Genomic DNA, 26,191 nt, shown 5'->3' with positions numbered 1-26,191 from the left:
CTTTACAGTTAGGGTTAGCAGCTGTTCCAGGTTGTGCAGAACTGTCCACTGTCCTGGTTTCAGCATATACAGTCTTGCCTCTGAGGAAGCTTCTCAGTTCCCAGTGAACTGAGGCCATTTGTTTTTTGTTTTTCTTCTTCTTCTTTCTCTCTCTCTTTTTTCTGGATCACCAGATGCAAACTCTAAGAAGTTTTGTGCCTTGTCCAGAAAACTAGGATGACATGTGCCACGCTTCAATTATCCAGAGAAGGGGTACACAGGAAAAAATGAATTCTACATGAGAGAACCAAGGCATGGACAACGTCACCTCACAGCAGAATTTCTATGGTATAAATCTTTTTGTTCTTTTGGAATATGTGAGTACAAAAATTGACTTTAACCTAATATATCTGATTCCGTCCTTTCTGGGCTTTGAGAACTCCTTTTGGTGTGTGAACTGCTTTACCATAAATCTCAGGGCACCTGCTGTGCTTCGCCTTGCTGGATGCTATCTGGCACATGTCTCTCACGTTGCTTCCAATCACAGCATCTACTCTGTGAGGCATTTCTACCTTCTGTCTCCAAGGAAGACTCAGCAGGGTGAATAGACCCCTCAGCCAGGATGCAATGATCTTATAAAAATCTTATGTTTTGCTCTGCTCTGTGGGGCCACAAACACGAATGCCTCATGCACACCCTGAGTTAAGTGTTTTTTTTTTTTTGATGCTTTAATTCTAGCTTTTGACTAAAAAGAGTGTTAATGAAAGTGCTCTAAATGATAAATTAATGAACTATGTAGGTAAATGTAAATATGTTTCTTTAAATTCAGACTAAAATTATCAAATATTCCCTATTTTTCTCTCTTAATATTGAGAAGCAAAACTTACTCAAATATGCTGAGCATTAAGAACAGTATGTTTGTGATTTGTGCTTAAACCAGATATAAACAACATGCAGTATGGGGAGGTCAAAATTAAGACAGCTGTGTTTGTAGTCTACCACTGCTCAGCAATGTGCATGGGAAAGGTGTTTACTCTCATTGAATTTCAAACCTCTATCACAAAAGAGAGATGATGCTCTTTTCAAGCCTAGCTTGAAGGGTTACTATGGGAAACAAATGAACTTAATAATTGATCCACTTTCAATTATGGAGCAAATGTACCTTCATTAAAATATACAGCTTTATAAAATTTTAAGTATCTTTAATATTGTTGCAATCCTATATTGGAAATTGCTGCTCAAATCTTTGGTTAACACTAACAACACTCCAGCAACACTGTGTGAGGCAGGGTGTGGAGAGCCTTTCAGGCATCAGGTAAGGCTTGCAACCTACTCGAGACTTAGGTGCAGATGACAAAACCAGAATGTGAGCAAAAGTAAAGAGGCGCTCAGGCATGTGCCAATAGAATACTCTGAATGGTTTTCTTTCCTCTCAGTAAAACAGTATTAATGAATTTCACACCAACACTGGGATCTGCAAGCATGGCGGCTGCTGTCCAGATGCAGGACAAAAGGGGATTTTGGACACGCACTAGAGCTGTCTGCTATCTGGAAAGTAAAATCCAGCTATTATTCTGCTCCTTTGTTTAAGGTGTTATTGTGAGTAGGGGTAAGAAGCTATGTGAGCAGAGACATGTAAACAAATTGAAAGGATACATTATTATTTTCCAAAGGGAGTTGTGTTGTAGGTGACAGTGTGTATAAATTTTGAAGCAAAAATATCCTTAATTTTAAAGTAATGTTTCATTCTCTTTGATGTAAAAAATTATATGGAAGAACTATTATAATATGCCCTACAAGTGCATTTTGGGGAAATAATTATCTGTTAAATAATTTCACTCACCATTACAATAAATCCAATTATAAAACTTATTTTGTTATAAAAGTAGCAATATTAAATTATTAAAGTTACATTCATATTTACCTTTTGTGGAAGAGTTATATTTGTCTTGTTCTTCAATGTATTAAATGCACATAATGATGGAAACAAAAGAAAGAAATCAGCAAATTTGTAGTTAGACACAGAAATGTAAATTAACACAATGGCATGAATAAAAATGCATAACATATAATGTGACATGATAAACTGCAAGTGACAAACCATGAATAAGTCTCAACTATGGCACTAAATTAATCAAAGAAAGAATGAATACAATTTAAAAATTAAAACATTGGAATACTAATAGGGTTGGTATATTAAAATGTATTCTAAATTGTATTTTCTTGCCTTTTTAGGAATTATATTTCAGCACCAGTTTTATTAAGAGATTTGAGATTAAGTCATGTATATTTTATTAGAAATGTCTAAAACATTCTTAATATTCACAACAAAAATTTCTATCACTCCAAAAATGACAGCACATCAGATGATTTGATATGCCAGATAAATGAAAAAAACATGTACTGTTTTTACTTAGGAAGCACTGAATTTGAATTGTATAGTTTATTTTGTAACACTTTATATATGGAAAAATGTATTGTTATTTAAATAATCATGTTGTCCCTCTCCAATTTTATGCAAAGTTCCCAAAGTAATATGATTTGTTTTTTAGAGACTTTCTCAGATATTTCATTAAACTTTATACTAAATGGCCATGACTGATCCACTTACTGAGAAATAACTTGATCTTCCCAGGTGTTTTTGAAGGGGAATGTCTTTGGATGTTGAGGTAGCAGATAAAATAATGGAAAACATAAAACATAACTGGCATGCTCCTAAGTGTTAAAAACACTTCTTATAAAGACTCTGGGTTGAACACACATGAAAATACCACTTGGCTGTTTTTAGGAAACTACATTTTTATACAAGATGCAACAGGCTGCCTTTAGTCACATCCTATATAAAGACTACAGTGAAATAAAATGTTGAAATAACCAGAGAAATTTCACAGAGGTCACTGCTCTCAATTATCATATTCCATTAGGATTTCCTAAATGATAAGGCTATCTTATCAACCACTCTATCTCAAAATGTGTGTTGCATTCATCTTTGTTTTTTGTCAAAATCTACTTTAACATAATCAGAGTTCATGCACCAGATAGGCTAGATTTATCAGTCAAAAATCAACAACAACAGCAAGAAAAAGCATATATTTTCAGAGAGCAGCTTAACATTTTAAAAAGATTATTTTCAGAAAAAGCTACATATACTAAAAATCATAACATGAATAACTGGTTCTGCAATTTTTTATAAATAAAATGAATGTATAAGTGTATTAAGAAGTTGTAGATTTAATAAAAAATCCAAGAGCTTGATATTTGCTCTTACCAACTAGTTGCTTATTTCTTTAATTACTTCTTTTAAAACAGCTAAACTACTTTTTATTATAAGTTAAAAAATGGAGTCCACCATAAGAAAGTCAAGTTCAGCAAAGACTGAAACAATTTCAACTAAATGCCTGTCAGCACTAACCTTTATAGAAGATAGAAGTTTTAACAGATAATGCCCAAACAAAATGGAATTCTATACGCTTAATGACAATAGTAAAGTTAATTCTGAATGTGCTAAATCTTATCTAGTTCATGAAAGAAATTAGAAGACTGCTTTTAAAAATATTCTAGTACATACCTAGCTGTCCTTTGAATGTTTAGTTTTGAAATGATTTTTTAAAAGGTGATGACAGACAATATTATTTACCAGAAAAGTCCCAAAACACATATTAACATCAATATCAGTCTTATTTTGTTGATCATAGAATATTTAAATATGGTACATGCTTATTGTCACTTTGTTGCATGTAAATGACTCTTAAGATCAAATTTCAAGGACTTCAAATGAGCCAAAGCATTATGAGTGCATTTGTGATATTTAATCTAAAAATGAATCCATTAGTAACATTCTTAGTCAATCCCTTCTTCCCACCACAATGCAAACCTTAAAAATTGATGCTTCCTCTGAAAGACAACTGTGAATATGAATATTATAAACAGCAGCACTGATAAACAATAGAACATCAGCTTTTAAAAATTGAATCCCAACATAAAATACAGTTGATTCTGGAGAAGCAATTCTTATGTCTGCAGCAATAATACAACTAAAATCTCACCATAGGAGAATTATATACAGTACCCCACTATATGCAGAATCCTTTAATTGCAACTAGAGGAAATGCAAAGAATTTTAGGACCACATGATTTTTTGAATATCCACCTTCAGCAATATATGCAGTTGTGCTTGTAGCTGAACATCAAAATTTGTAGTCTTTCAGTTGTGCAACAGGAGTTCATGGATAGATAACTTAAATAAACAATTTTTATTTTTAAATTTTAAAATAATCTTACTACCAGTTGGAATTTTATAACATAAATAGCCTTCTCAAAATGTTCCCAGAAAGACAAAGAAAATTTATTAAAACATATGAACTAATAATTTCAATCTATTAGCTGCTGTTTTAGAAAAGAAAGTTTCATAAACATTTTCCTGATTAATTAAACACAAATCACTATAACAATCCTGAAAAATAAAAAGCATGATGTACCAACAAGATACACAGATGAACAGTTCATTGCATCATCAATATTCTTTTAGTCAGTTGACATGTCATAATCTCTACAATAGCTTTTCTATAATCAAATACTCTGCATGGCATAATACTATGTTATCTTTCTTTGAAACAAGGAGCATGTCTTGTTAGACCAGTAATATTTTTTGTGACATGTTCAGTAACACACACCAATTCAGTGAGAAAACATTTACCCAGAACCTTCAGTATAGTATGAATGCAAGTTTTACATCAGCAACAATCAACACTGTTGAAAAAAATATTCAAGATATTAACCTTTCACTTATTTTGATAGGGACGAAGATTTTTAACACATCACTTACTTAAAAGTCCAATGCATTTATATTACAACTTGTTCAAATTAGAAACTATTTCAGTACATTGTGTAACAAATGATAACAAATATAGGCAACCAACACTGATAAGAAATTAATTCACCTACTGAGAAATGGCACAGCATTATGGGTCACACGAATACTGACATTTTAACCTAACATTTAACTCATCTCAGTTAGTTTAGAAAGTTGAGTTTTTACTACCAGATATAATTCAAAAATCTGATTCTCTCTTTTCTCATTCTCTCCCTTCCAAACCACAACATGGATATGAGAATCTTCAAGCAACATGAATTTCAAAAACACACTAAAATGTGTGCTCCATGTCATTTTTCATCATTATACAAGAAATATAGGCCATTGCTAATCAAGTCAAAATTAAACACCAACGAAGTATCCAATAGTGTCAAGTGTTTCATTTTCTTCCAAAAGTTTCAACAATCTGTACCATTAAATCTTCCTATAACACATAAATGCAATGTTGCATGGTGGTCTTTAAAAATTGTATTTTCTTCCTTTGACCCTGAAAAAATTTTATTTCTAGACCTCTAAACATTCTGTTGTATAACCACCTAAAGTTCATTCATACGCGCACTCAACCAAAACTGAATATATGTTATTAAACTATACATTTTCTTCTAAAAAATTAAGTTCTTAGGATGCAATAAAATGTATATATTCAAAATACTATTCATTTAATGGAAGAAGTATAAAAGAAGGACATTCTTAAAGCCGAGATTTTTGGACAGTGATCTCTCTTTATTGGATGGATACCTTGTTCTATACTGCTGCTCCTCACTGGCACTTGTGGGAGTTGTCTTCCCCTGCGGTTACTGAAAGATGCGTCAGCCGGGGGAGACTGGGTTGGGCTTCCTTGTCGGTGCACTCTGTAGGTTAAAAAGCAAAGAGGATGGTGGAATGATGAGACTCCAATATAGCCTGACAAAAAGTTTTTGTTTATTTTCCTTCCTGCTCCCCCTTAAAAGAGACATGATCCCCCTTCTTCCCCCTCACCCCTGGCTTGACGAATGGAAGCAAACATGATATTTGCAAGATTATAAAACGAGCTACAAAGGTTAAATATCTGCCACACAAAGATCCATGTGATAAATATCCAAGCTGAACTAAATTCTATTTATTCTCTTTGATTCACTTTTTATGAAGTTGTGCTTTTCTGGGCAAATTATTTCTTTTTAGTATTGCTGAACCAAATGTATATAATTGCAGCCTCTGGAACTTAACAATATGGATGTACAAGTTCAAAAAGGCTGGTGTCTAAATTGTTACTATTAAATCCATATATACTCTCCAGAATTATTTACAATCAATAAGAATAATTCCAACTACAAATATAGAAAAACACACTATTTTATTTTTAGATAAGAAAATTGTAGGATAAATTGAAAATAACCTTAATCAGATGCTATAAAATATCCTGATGTAAGGATTCAAAGTATAAATGCACATTTGCTAATGACGCAGCTATGTTACTGCTGCCCAGGAAAAGCCGATATCTATCTTCTGATCTTCACATAATTTTACCTATGTAGAACATTAGTACATTCTAAGATCCTACTGATCATATTTGAAAGACAATTTTTATAAATTCGTCAAATACTCTTTAAGACAGATGTGTGTTTAACTTCAGGTAACTTCTTTATAGAAACTTAACATCAATTAAAATTTATATATGAATATGCCACAAACAGATGAAAGGACAGAACACAGCCAAATTTCATCTTCAATGATAACTAACTGGCAGGAGCTATAGAGAATCACCAGCACAGTGAAGGTGTATGCAAGTGATAGAGGATGTAGGAGAGGCTTAAGTGCCACAAAGAAAGAATTAAAAAAAAGTATGGTGTCATAATGAGTGAAAGCTTCAAGTGCTCAGGAAGGTACAACGCCACACCAACACCCGGAGGCAGGACATGGATGTTGAGCTGCACACTGAGGAGCGACCTTGTCAGGAGCGGTGAAGGTGGCGCCGAACCTCCGGGGGCAAGGTGGTGCATAGAACACAGTGTTCTGACACTAGAGTGCTCACTCGACCTGGAGCGAGCGGGATGTTTTCCCCTAAAGCTTGGTTGATCAGTTGCTCTTAGGGCTGTGTGTCCCCTTCTAGAAAGACAGGGTGGCAGAACCCTAAAACATTAGGGCCAAAAAAGATCTTCAGTCAGCAGGTTCACATTAATTTTGACAGCAACACATTTGTCCAAGGAAAACCTGTTTACTACAAAGAAACCCCATCACACAAATCCTAAAACAGAATTCAAATAAAAACTGAAAAATTGTCATTGCAAATGTGCAAATCATCATGCATTTTTAAATAAAAGTCAAGTGTAAGTTACACTAATGTAATAAATCTCTTAAGTTCCATAAGCATTGAAAATACTGTCTCTTGGTTATTGTTGAGCTGTAGCTCCAGGGTGTAGAACACAGCTGCACAGAGAACAAGAGCACAATAGAGATACGATGTCAAAATGAAGAAGTAAAATGAGATTGAATGCAAGGTTATTTCAGGTACTTGCCTTCCAGAAGAAAAAATGCACTATAGAACTTTGTGCATATTTTTACAATGTTCACAATTGTACTCTGCAATAAGCAAGCCTATGTCAAGTAGGTGAAAAAGGAGAATGACTTTCAAGGTTAATCCGAGTACAACAAAAAATTAACATAATAAGATGGAGAATGCACTATTAACTATATCAGTGTCAATGAGTTATACAGATAAAATGATTACTCAGATAAAATCTTTGATGAAAATATTTGCCCATGACAGTTAATATGCTGCTCAAAATTACATGTTGGCAATTTATGAATTAAAAATTACTAATTTAAAACTTATCTTTATGCCCACACCTGTTTAAACGGACACAAGATTCTGCATTTCCATCATTTCTGTAAACATTTTAAGTACAATACATGATGAAAATATCCAGTACATATTATTTCAACAGAGGAATGAAATAAATGAACATGCGTCAAAATGAACACATCCTCAACTCTAACGGTATATCCACAAACACGTTGTCCACCATGAATGAGTCAACAAATTTTTTAAGTGAAATTATTTTTATAATTATAATAATGTCAAACTGGGCATCCTTTCCAAATTAGAGTAATAACATGGGAAAATTTCAGGTTGTAGCGAACAAGAAGGTAAAACAAAGGACTTCAACAAAATTGTATTTCACTTTCTTCAATTACAGATTAATTTTTAATTCATCTTGCTTCATATACTGAAACCTGATATATCCATTCAATTTCCCAATTAAAGGAACTGGTAGTATTTGACTGATTAAAATGGTTCATTCAAAACTGACACGTGTATTAATAAACTGGCAGAAAATTATTTTGTATGAAAACGGTTATATGATCAAGTCCTCTCAGATGACAGAGAATAAGGATTGTTTCCTACTAGTCTTTATAAACTACTAACATGAAAATAAACTCATTGACTATCTATGTGCTAAATACAGATTGAAAACTGAATCAGTTTTCACCTTACAACTTCATCCCTTAATTTCTAAACACTGAAATAACAACGAATTATGACTTGAAATAGTAACAATTTAGGTGGATTTCATGTGACATAAAACTAAATGGTCAAAGTATGAGAAGCAGTTTAATTAGCAAAAAAAACCAAACAAACCATGGTTTCCTAGGTGAATATTACACAGTTCAAGAATATGTAACCTCAGGATGCATCTTCTGATCCACAAGGAGGCACTCAGAGGCTGTGAATAATGTTGAATATTTGAGTGAGCTAACAGATGGTAGATGGGTCTACCTCTCTCCTTTTATTATTTTTTTCCATTTTGGAATTCAGCCTTTCAAAAAAAAAACTACTTTTTTCAAACAAAAAAAGAACTAAATTCTAAAAATTTATAGGATCAAAGTATGTGGAAAAGTATTATTCAATCAGCACTGTGTTTTGTGTGTATTTTCCTGAGTTTTAAAATAAAAAGGTGACTTCTAGAGTAAAATTACTATTCCAACTAAAATCTGTCATCTTCTAACTGACCATCTCCAGACATGGATCTAACATTTAGCATTGAGTTCATTGCTGTCAACTCTCTTTACCTCACTAGCATTTTCACTTGTTTTTAAGACACATTTTTCACCAAAGACTTATCTCTTAAGTCCTGTATTTGTGTGGCTACATATTATTCTATAATAAACTGATTGTCTGGAGGCCCCAGTACAGTTCTGGGATATTTGCAATTGATGTATATGTGGTCTTTAAGGGAAGGTGATGATTCCTTATAGGCGTGCGTAGGCTCTTATCAACAGCAACAACACAACAAACGCCTATTTAAAGACTCCAAATAGTACTTTGAACAAAAAACTTTGCACACAGTTTATGGGTTCTAGAAGAAAAGCCCCTAGGAATGGAAAGTAGAAATGATGGTAGCCATTCTATGGCTGAATTCACAGGAAGGTGAAAAGCTGGACAACTATCTAATCAAGTAGCTTCCCAAGAAGATACAAAGCACTTAAAGTGGCCAGGAATAGAAATCAGAAATCAGTTTCATGTATCTTCATTAAGCAAATGGTCACTTATGTTTCAAACTATTTTCTTTGGTGGCTGTTCCTCAAAAGGCTGAACCAGTGAGGCCAAAAAAGGACCTTAATATCATGATAATTACACAGCAAACTTCTCCAATGTGACTCCTTTGGGGAAATTAACTCCCAAAGGACAAGAATCAGTGCTCAAAGCATTCATGCTGTAACCTTGGCTCACCTGTCAATTCTAAGTAACTTCTGAAGAAATGAGACAGAATGGAATCTAGAAAATACAGGCCATTTTTTTTGTTCTTAACAACAACAACAACAACAAAAGAAAACAACTAGGCATGTTATATTGTAATAAAAGTCAACAAAAGCTATTTCAACTATTTTTTAAAATTCTACATATCTAAAAGGTTATACTTTTTCTATTTTAAAACCTACAGTAATATCGGGATAGTCCAAAGTGTTTGTGGAAAGTGCAGTGACAGTGACATTTTTTCTGGTACAGAAAATAGGAAATCCATTCAGTTTTTTTTTCATAGTATGTACTTTTCACGATCTTTTGAAGATCAAATAAACACAGATTTCAAATTTGTGTTGCTGAGATAGACTTGTCTTTTAATTTCATTTTTTTACAAACCTTTCCTAACACCTTTGTATGTCTATGGATTTTAAATAGCAGATATTTGAGTTAATCAATCCTTGTCATTTCTAGTAGGGAAAAGAGATCTTGTGTTGGTCAGTTCTTTTCAGGGTTGCAGAGGCAGGCACCCAACTATCATTCAATGCAGCTAAGCACCTTCAATTGTTACTGGGATCACCTGACTTTTTAAGTATAGTGCCTACTCTCAAAAAGAAAACAAACTTGCTTATTGGTATATCTTTAACCCGTAACTATAAACACAAGTCGCTTCACTAGGGTTTATCAAATGTATCGAAGAAGTTTGAAAGGGTAAAAGGAATATGAATGTGAAGAAATGTTTGAACCATGTCAAAGTAATCATTAATAATGGCAAAGGGAGGGGATGACCTGAGAATGATGGCTGAAGCTCAAAATGACCTCAACTACAGAGTTAGGCTCATTTACAATGATATTAAAGAAATTTCATAAAGCTAAACTGAGATTTAAAAATGAGAATGCATGGGTAGATGTCAGACCTGGAGGTTAGCATACTGGTTAGGACTCACATCTCCCAGGAAAGTGCCAGAGTTCAACACTCAGCTCTAGCTCCTGAAGCCAGTGTTTAGCTTTTACAGACCCCTCAAAACAGAGGTGATGACTCAAGTCATTGTACTCCTGTATGTAACGCAACAGGAAACCTGACTGCTGGCCTTTGCTTTGGTTCTGCATCAGATATTTAGGGAGTGAAACATCTAATGGGAATATTATCTCTCTCTCTCTCAAAATGAAATAATGTGAAAACAGAATTAAAAAGGCATTATTAAATCATATGCTACCTATTTTCTAGAATTCCATGCTTCATTTTCTCAAAGTGCAGCTCCTTCTTCAACTCAACACTTTGTTGAAGTCCTTCTTTACGTATTCTATCCTAATTTATTTGCCTTAACCAGTCAACATTTTCATGAGCTTTTAGGAGTAAGTTTACTGTGTGTATGTGTTTTAAATCCATATCCCTTAATGCAGTAGGTGTCTCATATGTACTAATTTTTAAGATCTTAATGTCATTTTGTTCCCTATATTAGCCTATCACTAGGCAATTCATTTATTGAATGAATTCCTGCCTTGTAGATCCCATCTTGCCCAAGCCAGTTTTGATAACCTAGCTGGTGTCTTCTACCTACCCTGAGCTCTTTCAATTTACCTTCCAAAATGTGGTTCAAATGATCTGTAATTTTCAAACTCAAGACTGCTCGTCTACTTCCCAAATTTAAATATACCAATGACTTAAGGATGAATACAGCAACTAAAATTGTTAATATAGCATTATTATGGCATAGTTACATCATTTAACCTGTCACAATCTCTCCAATTTTATTTTCTGCTCTTTTTCACATTGCTTGAACCTTATTCTCAATCCAAACACTGGTACAATTTCCCCAAACTCAAGAAATCATTCCAAATCTTAATGTGCTTTCACACTGCCCTCTCTTGTGGAATATTCGACCTTTTGTATTTTTATCCTATCTAGATTTAGTTCAAGTGACATCTGTTCATAGGACAGTTTCTAATTTTATCCCTTAACTTGCTTCTATCTCTATCTTCACTTTATCTGTGCATACCTGTATAGTGATAGTTATGTCATTTGAATATGCTCATTCATTTAATACCAATTTCCCTTATATTCTCTCAATAATACATGGATAGGTAAATAAATTTATATTAGTTGGACAGTTTAATATCTTTACAACTACATAAATAAATATTTTAATATCTTGTGCCTAAAGAAAAAGAATCAAAAACTTTTGTGGGATTGGGTGAATTACAAACAAAATGTCAACAATTGCTTTTACATTGACTTGGCATGGATCTGGTTGTAATACAGGATCTTAGAGCATCCAGGTATACAAGGCTTCATGTTAAGGAGAACATGTTTGAACAAATAACACTCAAAAAGTTTCCATATTCCAGGACAATATTCACTGTGGTGGCACTTAAAATTATCTCAGACACAAAATATTAACATATCAATCTGTATTTTAGAATGAGTCAATTTGACTCACATCATTAATCAGAACAAATATTAAGAGAAATAAGAGGAGTTAATGAAAAAAATGTGAGACTTGAGGGTTGCCTTCAAATTACCCTACCTTAATTTCTTCACTGAGACCCTTCTCACATAACGATGGATTTATTTATAAGAATGTGTTTAAACATCACAATTTATGTCTAAGTCCTGATATTGCAATATTAGATTGAGAGAATGCCTGAAAGCATAAGTGAAACACAAGATGGCAGCACATCACGACACCAAGCCTACCTTTCTGCATCAGAGGCAGTGCCTTTCCTAGTCTGTTTTTGGATGCTAGATCTTTCAGACTTTCTGGGCTGCCTGTGGAATGAAATGTTAAAGAAACACAAAATATATGATGAATAAAGCTACATTAACATCATACAATGATAAAAGCAACAGACACATGGAAAATGGCAACTGAAGTACCCAGAGGATTTTGTTGATCAACATTTTTCAAAACAAAAATAAAAACAAAAAGTGCTACTGTGTGGAAGATGTAAGTTGCTCAACAGGAGACAAGAAGCATATACTTCATTAATGTGGACTAGGGTCTTTGCAATCCAGCATGGGTTCCTACTGAGCAACTTTGCTTTCCTGATGAGAAAACACATTCAGTGGTGAAATGCAATGATGACCAACATGGATATAATGGCCTAGGTGTTGAAAGACCAGAAGAAGTGAGGCAACATTTATATCAAGTTGAAACATGATGCTAGAAATGTTTTTGACCATTTTTATGGCTCAAAATTTTAAGAACAGGAACATTATAGTGTTTGATATAAACTAAAAGTTTTCAAATACTAAAAGCATTTAAAAATAATCATACAGATGTTGCAATCATGCAGTATTTTATAAAGCTAAACACATCATAAATTGAGGAGTTTATAATGCCCCCAATATGCTCTAAAATTAAAAACAGACATCTAATATACTCAACTTTTGAAACTATAAATGCATTTTCTGATAAAATAATGCATCAAATACTGAATATAGAGAATTTTCTTTTCCAAGGCAGTTTATATGGGACTACATAGCCTACACGGTAAACAAGTATGTATTTTTAAAATAAATTTTGCTTTGTATAGTTAAGGTATACAATGTAATACACACACATACACACGGATAGTTAATGCATCCAAAAATGAATATATTCATCATCTTACATAGTTACCTACAGAAGCAATATATTTGAAATAAATGCAAACTATTGTGAAGAAACAAATATAAAATACATAAGAACCTACATTTTACTGTTGAGTATTCAGTTGTACAATGCTTATTTTTCCTTCCTGATATTCTTCTTTCCACAAATTTTGAGACAATTCTGTCTTTTCTTACTAATGTCATACATTTGAATTGAGTGCCCATTATTTATAAAGCAGGTCATGTAGGAGACTAAAATAAATGTCAAGACACAAAGACCATTTTTCACCAGGTGCTTAAAGAATGAAGCTGCTGTACGTCCTCTCTCTTCAACTTCTGCGAGAAAATGGGTTCACACTGCCTAATCATTCTGAATTCAAATGGCAGCTATGCATTCACCATCCTCCACTTGATTCGACATGTCACACAACATGAAAGAACAATACAGGGGGGAGATGTTTGTCACTACGCTGTCTTACTAGTTGGGGAATGCTCAAAATATTGAAAGACAACTGTGCCAGGTGCTTAAAAAAGGCATTGATGCTATTAGTCTCCATAATTACCATTATAAAAAGTGTCTTCTCCACTTGACACACAAGCAGACAGGTTCAAGCCAAAGTCAAAAAAAGTCAGTCCGTAAGTGGCAAAGATGGCATTAGAGTATAAGTTTACTTGGCTCCAAAGTTGTTTTTCCTATATACTGTCCAACAGGGAGAGGGGAAGATGTAAACTTTGACATATGCCTTATGGGTGCATCTTTGTCCAAAAAGAAAAGAAACCATGAAAGCTGGTATGGCTTGGGACACACTTAGATTCTTAATTTCTTTACTGCACCTATGGCCAGTGGAAGGTATCCTAAGGTGGCAGCAAATAAAAGCCACAGCACATGCCTGAAATCAGTGGGAGAAGAGGGTTCTGATTGCTGGCAAGGAAATTTATTCTTGAAGTAAGAGGCAGAAGGCCAAAGTATAGTGGGAGGATAGAGAAAGGAAAGAGAGGCAGAGTTCTTTAAGGTTAACACACAAGGTATTGAATGACAGGGAATTTTTGTTTTCTCTCAATGGATTACAGCACATGTTCCTAAGAGAACCAATGTTTCACTTCTATTCTTCAGCACAGAGAACAGATGGAATGATACAATTTCAGGAAAATCTTCAACATTAGGAGTCTTTAGTCATTAGGAGTCTTGATTCAGTCACTCATTCAAGAAGCATGTATTGAGAGTATAGATGTGACAGCCAGTGTTGCAGGTGCATGCAGTATTCTGTGAAGAAGATAAAGACACCTGCCTGCAAGAAATTTGTATTTTACTGGCGTAAATCAACCAATAAAAGCAATCTCAAAAATTATGATATATTGTATGGGAGAAAACAGTTAAAATGATGAAAACAATAATAAACTAGGGCAAGGGGGAGCTGAAGTACAGGCTGGACAGAAATTCAGTGGCAGGTGGGGATGTAATTTGAAGTTGGGCAGTCAGGGAAGGTTTCATTGGAATAGTGACATTTTAGCAAAAATCTAAGTTTAGCAACATAGCCATCCATACAGGCATCTAGTGAGTACATATCTCAGGCAAAAGAAACAGCAGGTACCTAGGGCTGAGGCAGGTACTTGCTGGGTAAATTTATGGAATGGCAAAGAAACTGACAGAAGTTGAGACCAGTCAGATGGGAAAAGCTGATGAGAGAATGAAGAGGGTCTGAGTAGAACCTGGGGAGCTTTTGAACAAATGTGCTACTTCTGCACCGCAGGATTATAGTATGTTTTAGAACTTGTCTTTTCTTCTGTTCTTGGTATTTATTACTAATTTTTCTAGGCTCAGTTTTCATTTCCACTACACAACTTTCAAATTCTTGCTCATCATCTCAATATTAAAGCATGAAGGATTCAAAAACTAGGTTGATTTTTAGAGTAACTGACAATGGTGATGGTGAGAATAATGATGCTGGTACTGATATGTGACATTTTTTTTTTTTTTTTTACTAACAGCTTTCTCTGTGTTAGCAAGACTTTACCTGCATTGTCTCATCTAATTTTCTTACCGATTGAAAAAGGCACTATACTATCATCTTTAGCAAGAACAAGGAGACTTAGACAGAGAAGCTAAATAATTTGTCTTAATTCACATACTCCATAGAAATCAACTAAGAGTCTATAATCACAATATCAATAACTGCGTCACATTTCTTGCATAAACGACAAACAGAGCAGTGACTGAAAGCATGGTCTTGATTCGTACTGAATTTAACCCCAATTGGTCTGTTGGATTGTCACGCCACACTCAACCTGCTAACAATGCCACAGCTTTCCTTCTCACCTGGTAAGTGGTCACATACTACTACACTACAGCTTTTCCGATTCTCTCACTGTAGGAGTTCTAGTTTGGGTAGTATTGCATAAAACCTGCATTGTGATAATTTTACAGAATTTAAAATTGCAAAGTGTTCTACTGCTTTACTTTATATATATGAAGACAATGATTCTTTTTGTCTGTGAGAAGATGAAGCTCAGCGTAAATGCTGTTACTGAATGATACCAATACAGAGGTCCATATATCTTATTGATTTATTTACAGTACTACAATATTCCATGGGAAATATCTTCAAACTAATTTTTTTTTTGTTTCAGTGCAGTATTTTATGAAGAGATGAAGGGAAATACCCTCACCCTTTACACTTGCAGCCTACAAGCTCCACTCTTCTTGTATTTCATAAAGGGTACAACATGGTATGTGAACTCTAGTCACGCTGCTGTTGCTACTGAACAGCAGAGCTGATTACTTCTCCTCGGCTGTATTCTGGTACCCCTTAGGCAACCTCCCTCTGAAAACCCTGGGACACTTCATGAGTTTACATGGCACACTGTTCAGGAGCTGTGCACCCTTTCTCTGTAACACTCAAACCTGAATGTGTATGTTGTCCCAGCAAGCATCTTCGTGTATTTTTAACCTTCTTGTTTTCAAATGCTGCTGCAACTTAGATTATCTCCTAAAACTCCCACAGTACGAATACATCGATATTCCTTCTAATTGCATAAAAATGTTATATTTTCTTCAAATTCCTTAAAAGAATCCTCAGTTCTAAAAACATATTTCATTGAAATAATTCTGGGTAGATCCAGAATAGAAAAGAAAATTTAAAAGTCAGTGTCATTTCTACTCCAAATCCTTGATCCCAGCTATAAATATATGCCATGCTTTAAGCACATCTATCTTTGGGACAGAAGTTTGCCATATGTTAAAATGGAAAAACTCAAACTAATCCATCTACATTTATATAATATGCAGTCGAAACTATTAAACATATAATCAAAAATAAATCATAGTGAAACTGAACTAGTTCATATTTTACACTACCTTGTCCAGGATCCTCATGTTCAGCAACTATATCTGAGTTACAATTGTAACATATTCACTTCTAAGTATATCCTGTTGAATGGCTGACTATAAACAATAACATTTTTTGTATTATTGTGGAATTTGAAAGTTAAAATGATTAAAAATTAACCTATACTGTAACATTTAGTTCATAAAAAATTAATTTAGAAATAAAATTTTGCAGGGCCAGCATTGTGGCACAGCAAGTTAAACCACTAGCTGCCACACCGGTGTTCAGGAGTGCCAGTCCCACTCTCTGTGCTTCAGTTGCAATGCAGCTCCCTGACAGTTTGCTTGGGAAAGCAGAAGATGGCTCCAAGCCCTTGGGCCCGTCTCCTACTTTGGAGTCACAGGTTCCTGGCTTTGCTCTAGCTCTGCACTGGCAATAGGGCCACCTGGTAAATGAACTAGCAGATTCAATACTTCTCTCTCTGATGTCTCCCTCTCTCTCTCTGCAAAACTGCTTCAAACAAACAAATCTTTCGTTTTTTAACAAAGAAGTAAAACATTGTGTCACGTTCTTCAGTAAAATGTAAAACATCATAAATAAGAAATGACACCTGGTAAACCTTCTAAGATATAAGGAACTATTATATATTATGAGCTCAGGATATATTTTACTGCAATGTAGCAGATACTCAATTTCTGGGTATTCTGTACATCAGAATTCTACTAGTTCATCAGACAAGTGTACAAATAATAAAATTAAGTCTCAGAAAAATTTAAGTGATTCACCAAGGATAATACAGGTCAGCACTGATGTATCACCCCACTAGGTACTCATGTCTTTTTTAAGATTTTCATTGCAAAGTCAGACATTCAGAGAGGAGGAAATACACTGATGAAGATATTCCATGTGATTATTCACTCCCCAAGGGACCACAACTGCCAGAGCTGAGCCAATCTGAAGCCAGGAGCCAGGAGCTTCTTCTGTGTCTCCCACACGAGTGCAGGGTCCTAAAGCCTTGGGACATCCTTGACTGCTTTCTCAGACAACAGAGAGCTGTATGGGAAGCGGGCCACTGGGATTAGAACCAGCACCCAAATGGGATCCTGGCACATGCAAGGGAAAGATTTAGCCACTAAGCTACTGTGTCAGAAGTTCCCTGCTTTTTTCCTTTAAAATGTTTTCTTGTTGTACTACTCTTTAACAGAGTACTATTAATACAAAATATAAATCTGTGGTTTAAATTGTACCAGAATCAAATATCTAGATTTTTAAAATATTACTCAAACCTCATATCCATATGATTTCTTTACTATGCTCAGTTTATCTTCAAGTTGATTCTATATAGTGTTTAGTTCTTCCAGTTTATAGGACAAAATGTGATTTGTAAAAATAAACAAATTTTTGCAGTAACAACTATTTTAATATTACATTGACGCAGTAATCATAACTGAAAACTGGGCAAGTTTCCAATTAGAGCGAAATTTTTAGATGCTCACTTTTAAATTAGTATTATCTATTAGGATGTGTGATTGTTTACACATCAATAGTAGTAACTATGAACATCAATGATACCTCCCTTTAATTTTCAGCAATTTCAGGTAAAACATTTTGCAGAAGTCATGGGCCAATAAAGTTTTGCTGAAGTAGCTATGATTGTACTGAAGTGTAAAAATTAAGAGAATAATAACATGGGAATATTAACTAATGCTATTTTGTAACATGATAAATTGCACTGAAACTAACACGAGGAGAAGCAGGCCTATAGCCTGCTTTTAAAAAAGAACCTGCATTTCAGTCCCGGTGCAGTAGCCGAATGGCAAAAGTCATCACATGGCACATGCTGGGACCTCATACAGCCACTAGTTCTAATCCTGGCAGCCCCGCTTCCCATCCAGTTCCAGTTTTTCTGGGAAAGCAGTCAAGGCTGGGCCAGAGCCTTAGGATGCTGCAACTGTGTGGGAGATTCAGAAGAGGCTCCAGGCTCCTGGTTTCGGGTCAGCTCAGCTGTGGCCATTGGAACTACTTGGGGAGTGAATCAGCAGATAAAGGATCCTCCTCTTTGCACACGATTTCTCATCTGAGTCCTTGGGTTTGAATCCTCCAGCTCTGAACTGTCTGGCAGTGGTAATGCCAGGAACTCGGTTCCAGCTACCCATTCGGGAGGCCTGGATTGACTCCCACCTTTGGCACCCTCAGTTATGTACATTTGGGATCTCTCCCTCCATGAAATAAATGTGAAAACAAAATGTGAAGGCTTAACTTGTTTTATTGTGCTTCTTTCTTGCCCCCACACATGTATACATACATATTTATTGTACTACATATATATGTATATATGCATGCTTAGTAAGTTAAAGGTTTAAGGCAATCTTGTAAAGACTTTTTCGCATCAAGTTTTGAGCAGCATATGTCACTTTTGTCTTTTTTTAAAACACATTTGGTAATTCTCAAAGAATTTCCAACTTTTTCATTATTAGCGTATCTGTTATCGTGACTTACAGTTAGTATATCTGCGATGGTGATCTGTGATAATGATTTTTAGTGTGTGCTGATTGGAGGCACCGCTAACAGTGCTCAGGTGAGACTGTGAATGGCAATGAAAAATGACGGATGTGTTCTGGTTGCTCCACCTAGTGGCTGTTTGCCATTTCTACACTTGATCTTAGCCAAAAGCCTGAGAGGTGATTGCTTTTTCTCAGTGTTTTCTGAGGCACAAGGACACCGAGACTAAACTAGTTATAACTCAATAGCAGTCTTCAAATTTTCAAGTGGAGAGAAGAGTTGCAGGCCTCTCAGTTTGAATCCAAAGCTGGAAATGAGTATGCTTAGGAAGGAAGCTATGTCAAGGGCCAAAAAAGGTGATGAACAAGTTTGAGTGCAAAGACACAGTTCTTGAAGCAAATTAGTAGTTCTGCCAAAACACGCTTGACAAGAAAGTCAAGCAACCAGATACAGACACAGATGTGTGAATATGCATGTGGTTCATTTTTAATGAATCAGTTTGCCCTAGCTTAATTTCAACAACAAGCATTCCCAATGTTGTCTCAAGTGGTATTGTCTATTTATTTGGATATCCATATTAACATGGACATCAGTTTATCTGGATCCAGGAATATTTCAGAAGTTATAGACTATTTAAAAGTATGAAAAAATATGTTGAATCCCTTCAACATTTGTGACTAAAATTAGGGCAAAAGCGGCCAACGGTTTTTACTACAAATGCTGACTGTTAAAAATCATCATTGCACTCTCTTTCTAAACAGCATTTTGATAAAGGTGCCTTTTATGAACTTGAATATACATAACTCTATGAATATTAGTTAGACCTTAAGTTTGCATGTGCTTGAAATTACCACATTCTGTGAATAACCTTTTAAAAGGAAAAAAGAATGTGATTTAATGTGGTCCTTACGTGTGAGGTTTCTGAGATTAGTGCTCAGTTTAATTATTCATCCCTAGTATAAAAGGCTGGAGTAAATTATTACAATCATTTAGCACAACTTTGAACTATTTTGGCAAAAACTTTATCCAAGAAAATACAGTATCAATATAGAGCACATATTGAGATGCAATTTGACTTATTGTTAACTTCCAGTTCTGATTGCGACATTTTGACTGAGAACAGTTTTGCAGCAGTACGAAGCATACCTTGGACATAACACAGGTTCAATCCCAGATCACCACAAGACTGCATTGAAATAAAATGAACCACACAACTTTTTTGATTTCTAAGTGTATCTAAAATTAAACCCATCAAACATACAATAGAATTATGTCCATTAAACAGTGCACTATCTTAATTGGTTAATGAGGTTTCCACAGCATAAAAGAACTGTGTGAAACAAGAGCTGAAGTAGAAGACACATCAAGTTATCCGGACACTTACCCAAGATCACTCATGTACACACTTCTCTCAGAGTTCATATATTTGTGTAGAAAATACAAAAGTATCTGAAACTACCTGAGAACTCTCTTAAGAAACAATTCCTTACTTGAGTTCTTTGTAAATAATGAAACAATGCTATGATACAAAACATACAAAGGCTAACACTACATAGACTGTCATTAATTTAAGGAAATTTCCTGGCTTTCAGAGTCTCTAACAAAAGCCACCTAACAATCAATTTCTTATCAGCATTAACTCTATCCAAGTCTGATGCTGTTTTCTTTGTTTTTAGAATTAGTAGAAATTTTGAATGGGAACTGGGAATTTATGGAGAGGTATACTGTACACATTCCTTTAGTTTCACCAAGTAGTTGACAAGCTATCCATGAATTTAGCATTAGTTGACAGTGCCATTTCTCTTCATTTAATGGATCATTTTTCTTATGTTTTAGTGAAAGCTTACTGTAAATGAATTTTATTATACATAATAATAAACCACAATATCAAATCATTTTAAACCATATCTTTTGGTTGAGCTCAGGACTTTCCCACAAATAAGCAAGTATGGAAAAACAAATGTGGGGTCACCTTTGTGGCATTACTGGTAAAACCGCTGTGGAAGGCTGGCATCCCATATGGACGCTGGTTTGTGTCCCTCCTGCTCTTCATTTTAAAATGATGTGTCACTAAAAATGCTAATAGTAATGGAAGCCTTCAATGAGTCATAATAATTGTGTTGCTTTGAGTGTCTTCTCGTGATGCTCATGGCTGCTGACTGATTCAGGGTGCAGTTGCTCAAAGCCACATTACAGTGGCAGCTTCTTAGAATAAAAGCCATGAGATTTGCTGCATCTACAGACATGAAATCTTTCTTTGTAGAACACGATGCTATTTGATTCCATTTTACACACAGCAGAACTGCTTGAAAAACTGGTGTCAATCCTCTTAATCCCTACTATGATTTCTCAGCTTGTCTACTCAATACTCTGTTCTCACTTTACAGTGTCCACTGCGTGTTCTAACTGAACAGTTTCCATCTCAAGAAACCAGTGTCTTCGGTAATTCTAATTTGCAAGAAGCAAATCCTCAGCTATTAAGTTTCATCAGGAGATGGCAGCAATTCAGTTACATAGTTTTAGCTTCTAGTTCCATTTTTAATTCTGATTCTCTTGTTCTTTCTATAACCTCTGCAATTACCTCCTTCACTAAAGTCTGGAATCCCTGGAAATCACTAGTAAGGGTTACAAGCAGCTTCTTCCAAACCCCTGTTTAAGAGATGTCTCGACTTCCTGTGAATTATGAATGTTCTTAATGGTATCTGGAATGGTGAATTCTTTCCAAATGTTCTCATATAAAATGTATTTCTCAGGATGGTCCAAAGCCTTGGGACTCTGCAACTGTGTTGAAGACCCACAAGAAGTTCCTGGCTCCTGGCTTTGGATCAGCTCAGCTCTAGCAATTGTGGCCACTTGGGGAATGAGCCAATGGACAGAAGATCTTTGTTTCTCCTTTTATCTGTAATCTGCCTTTCCAACAAAAATAAATAAATCTTAAAAATGTACTTCTTAAATAATATGTTTTAAAGTTTAAACTATTATCTGATTCATGGGCTGTAAAATGATACCATGTTAGTTAGCATAACGAACTATTAAACTCATTGTACATTTCCTTCTTAGAGATGACCAGGTGCATTGTCAGTGAACAGTGGCCTTTTGAAATGATGCTTTTTTCAACAGCAGTGCCAATCTGATATTAGCAATATCGTGTTGTGAAGATATACAACATGTGGGTTTTTGATGTTCCTTTTGGAGAACATGGAGATTTAATGTAATTCTTTAGGATCCTAGAATTTTCAGAAAGGTAAATTCCAAATAGCTTACTCTTATTATTATTATTTCATTTTATGACAGTTTTATAGACTCTGGGATTCCCCCAACCCGTCCCTATTGATTGAAATCCTATATTGATTTCCTCCATAATACTACAGTAGGCAGTGACTTCATGAGCCTCTAATGGGAAAAGATAGCCAGCCTATCCTGTGAGGATCTGAAGCCAAGCATTGACCTCTAGCTATCAAAATCCAAAAGCCATATTATTTTATGAGACTGTGTTGTCTGCACACAAAAAAATCATTAAGTGAAACTAATGACCGACACGTAAAAACTGATACTATTATTTGGTTACTATTTTGTTTAATTAGGACCTAGAGGAATTTAGATTTATGTTTACTAGAATGATTATCATATTTGACTATTTTATACCTATTCATTACATTGTATTAAATCACTTTTATTTATATTGAAATAAATTTAACAGCTTTCCAGAAATGTTGTTTAAATAAAGAAATCCTATATTTCTTGACAGCCAGACCCTTGTTTTAATCACAGTTGTAATTCTAGTGATCAGAATAGTTTACAGAATAGGGGCATATTTAAATATTTACTGAATCAACTGGTAGCACTGTAGATTTGTTATTTAATATACAAATATGTTCTAATTATTTGACTTTACACTTGTCACACTTTTAAGGTGGTTTTACTTTTGCTTTCATTCTATTCTAGAAATCAGTTAGTAGCTGAGGAAATTGATATAAAATTCCAAACATGTAAATATAAATCCTATTAAGAAGTTTCACATAGATTAAAATATTTTAAAAGATTCAGAAATCTCCAAAAAGTATGTATCCCAATTTTGTATTCATTTTTCTTGTGAAATTGTTTTAATTTTCTTTTTAAACTGAAATCCTAAAAATATCTTGTGTACAGAATCAGAAAAAAAAATCGCAAATGACTAAGGCTACAGTCGCTTTGCTGCACTTAGATATATCAACAAAAAGGAAGAACCTGTGTGTCCATAAGCTCAGTTGCTATTTTTAGAAATATCACATCTACTTGTCTTAATAATAATAAATACACGTTGAATTGTATCTCAAGTATTCCAAGCAAAAACATCTCAAATATCCCCAAACCTTTATGACCCATCAGAAAAACAACTACTAAACAAAATAAAATAAACATCTAAAAATAAGAATATTAACAAACACTAACACTATAACACCATCATTCAATTTTTCTACAAGTACAAACAAAAACAAAGGGAAACACACATCGTGGAACTTGTCATATTATTAGTGGATTCAAAGCAGTGTTTCTATTTTCACAAACCTACCTTGCAGCTTGACCCTAGCCTTGGACACAGTTTTACTGAAAACCATGATGTTCAAAAAATACAAAATAATCAGGTATTCTGCATTAAACTAGGCAATTTTTAATACATCTGAAGTTTAAACTTAGTGACCTTACATAACAATAAGAGACCTGAGATTAAATATTCTAAAAGCACCTGAGAATTTATTCATATGATTCACATGTAAATAAAATCAGAGTCTAACTGTGTTTCCAAAGCTTTGAAACAAATGCTCCTCATGACAGGGCTTTCACAGAATCCTGACTTGGCCAGGCTTACTGTGGCCATTTACTTGCTATCTTCTGCTCACCACATAGTGTAAGGTGCTTTATTTGAGCTAGATGCAGTTGTTGATGGAATTACAACATAGCTCAGTCTGTCTCCTGACAGGAAGCATGCCACAACCACACGTCTCCTGGTTACCCTTTCCTGATGACCTAGAGCTCCTACAAGCTGCTTGTCTGGGAGGAGGAGTTGACTAGTACCTGTCATTTTCCGGAGATGCATGCTGGATTTGAATCCTGGGGCTAGGAGGTCGTCTCCTATCTAGGGAGGGGGACCATCTACCCCTGTTTGCCCAGTGAACAAGACAGGAAAAAACAGGACATTTAGTAACTCCTAAAACAAAAGAATACATGGAACAATAGGACTGGAAAATCATCTCAAAAAGGCAAAGTATAGATTTTGCACTGCATTGAGTTAATCCTCATTTTGATAAGCCTTCGTAAGATAGGTTATGCCTGTACAAATATAACCTGTAACTTTACAAATGGAAAATGTTTGGCCTCTATTGGGTGTAGTTATTTTTTTTCTTTTAAAATGTGCTTATGTGTGCACTGGCTTCAGTACACACATATGTAAACATGATTATAACTAAGTTTAGAGCTACATTCTTAAAAAGTCACTACTTAATAACCAAGTCTAATACTGTAAGTACCTATTTGATGTTAGTCATCAAAATTACAAGCTAGAGTAGCAAATTGGAGATCTGGAAAATTAATATAAAAAATAAAGGGTCACAGTTAAGTAGAAGAAATAAAAATATACTTTACTATGAAAGCAATATTATGAAGAATTAATCCATGGCAATTCTACCAATGAAGCCTTCAATGTTCTTTTCAAAAATTACAGGGCTGATTAACAAAATTTAAAAACAGTAAGGGAAAAACACTGATGTATAAAAATGGAGAAGACAAATGCATGAAATGACAATCTGGGGCTATATTTTAAAATTTCTGCTACTCTTCAACTGCAAAGTATCTCTCGGTTGTATAATTGTTGAAACACTTTTAATTTAAGCAGTTGAAGTATTTTTAATGACTAACAGTTAAAGTTGGGAACTTAGTTCATACTTTCACTAAATTATGTGGAGAATCTGTCCATGTATGAACACAAATTGCAAATACATATGTCAGAAAAAGAGGAATTCAGGGAAGGAACAGGACAGATTTGGAATTTTTTATGTATGAGATATGAAGATGTTCTTCTCCTTGTATTGGCTTTTTCATATGCAAAAGGGATCATCTTGAAGCACCTATTTAGGGATACGATTTTATAATTATCTGAAAAAATTTTTTCTCATTGTTCAAAACAAAATATATTTTTTACCATCATAATAGAGTTTATGGAATTTGTTAGATAATTAGGACAAAAGCTGTCGAAGAAGGGCTATTAACATATGACCCAAATACCTGAAGTCACCAGGTGCTTGGTTCTGAAATTCCCTTATAAGCTTTTGTTTTATCAGTCTTACTCATACTCAGAATCATTCAATTCATCTTGTAATGAAATTAAGAAGCAAGTGAAGATATTCAACAACAGAATTTGAGAAGGGAAGACTGTGGCATATACTCCTAAATGTGCCAGGTGCAAAATCTTAAAGTTCTGCACTGATTGCAAATCATTAAATCACCTCAATTTATTTAAATGATTAATCCAATCTGAATGCTTTAAGAATGCTTCTTTCATTAGTTCTTTTCACAGATAAAATTACTTCTTAAAAAACACTTCAAGAGCTTTCCACTACAGTATTTTCTACATTATGCTCAGGTGTAATGTAGAAGAGTTGATTTTTTTTGCTACTATTTGAAAACACAAAAATACAGCTGAAATTTTTTCTGTGAATATGTAATATTGACTCGAGAGAATTATGTATAACCTTGCTTCCTGAGGCAAAATTCCAGTCCTTGTGTTTACTTAAACATAAAATCAAAGAAAAAACCAAACATGTAATAATTATGAAACATGCAGTGAAATCATGGGGAAAGGTATACACTTGGAAAAAACAACTATGAAGCAAGCAGCTAACAGATAATTTTGAACAAATACTTTTAGCATAATAATGACATATCATTTCATACTCAAAGTCCTTCTGAATATGCTGACATGTAGTACCAATACAAGAAGTCTGCTTTCTTTCCTCTCACACATATTGGGTATAATGAGAATTAGATCAATATATATCAATATATTATTTTAAAAATAGATATAACTTAGATTCTATTATTACATACTTATATTTTGAATATAACCCCGTATTTCATTCCCTTGTAAAATGTACAAAACTTTTTATTTTTCCTGTCACAGATATTAAAATCAGAATCTTCATTTCAACCCCACCCACCCG

The 26,191-nt window shown here is 34.4% G+C and overlaps 1 protein-coding gene across 1 annotated transcript in view; it reads right to left on the bottom strand.

The window, feature by feature from the left end:
- The window catches only part of RIMS1 (regulating synaptic membrane exocytosis 1), a 446,205-nt gene that overhangs the window by 96,280 nt on the left and 323,734 nt on the right, over positions 1–26,191 (bottom strand). Inside the window, 4 exon segments of the mRNA XM_040983625.1 lie at positions 5,591–5,703; positions 6,779–6,961; positions 12,271–12,342; positions 24,051–24,134. Of these exon segments, the coding sequence (XP_040839559.1) occupies positions 5,591–5,703; positions 6,779–6,961; positions 12,271–12,342; positions 24,051–24,134 (452 nt within the window).

This window comes from Ochotona curzoniae, unplaced genomic scaffold, assembly GCF_017591425.1.
Source record: "Ochotona curzoniae isolate NIBS_2020 unplaced genomic scaffold, NIBS_Ocur_1.0 contig_3819, whole genome shotgun sequence".
NCBI lineage: Eukaryota > Metazoa > Chordata > Mammalia > Lagomorpha > Ochotonidae > Ochotona > Ochotona curzoniae.
The sequence above is the reverse complement of the archived record's forward strand: the minus strand, read 5'-3'. Positions and strand labels throughout refer to the sequence as shown.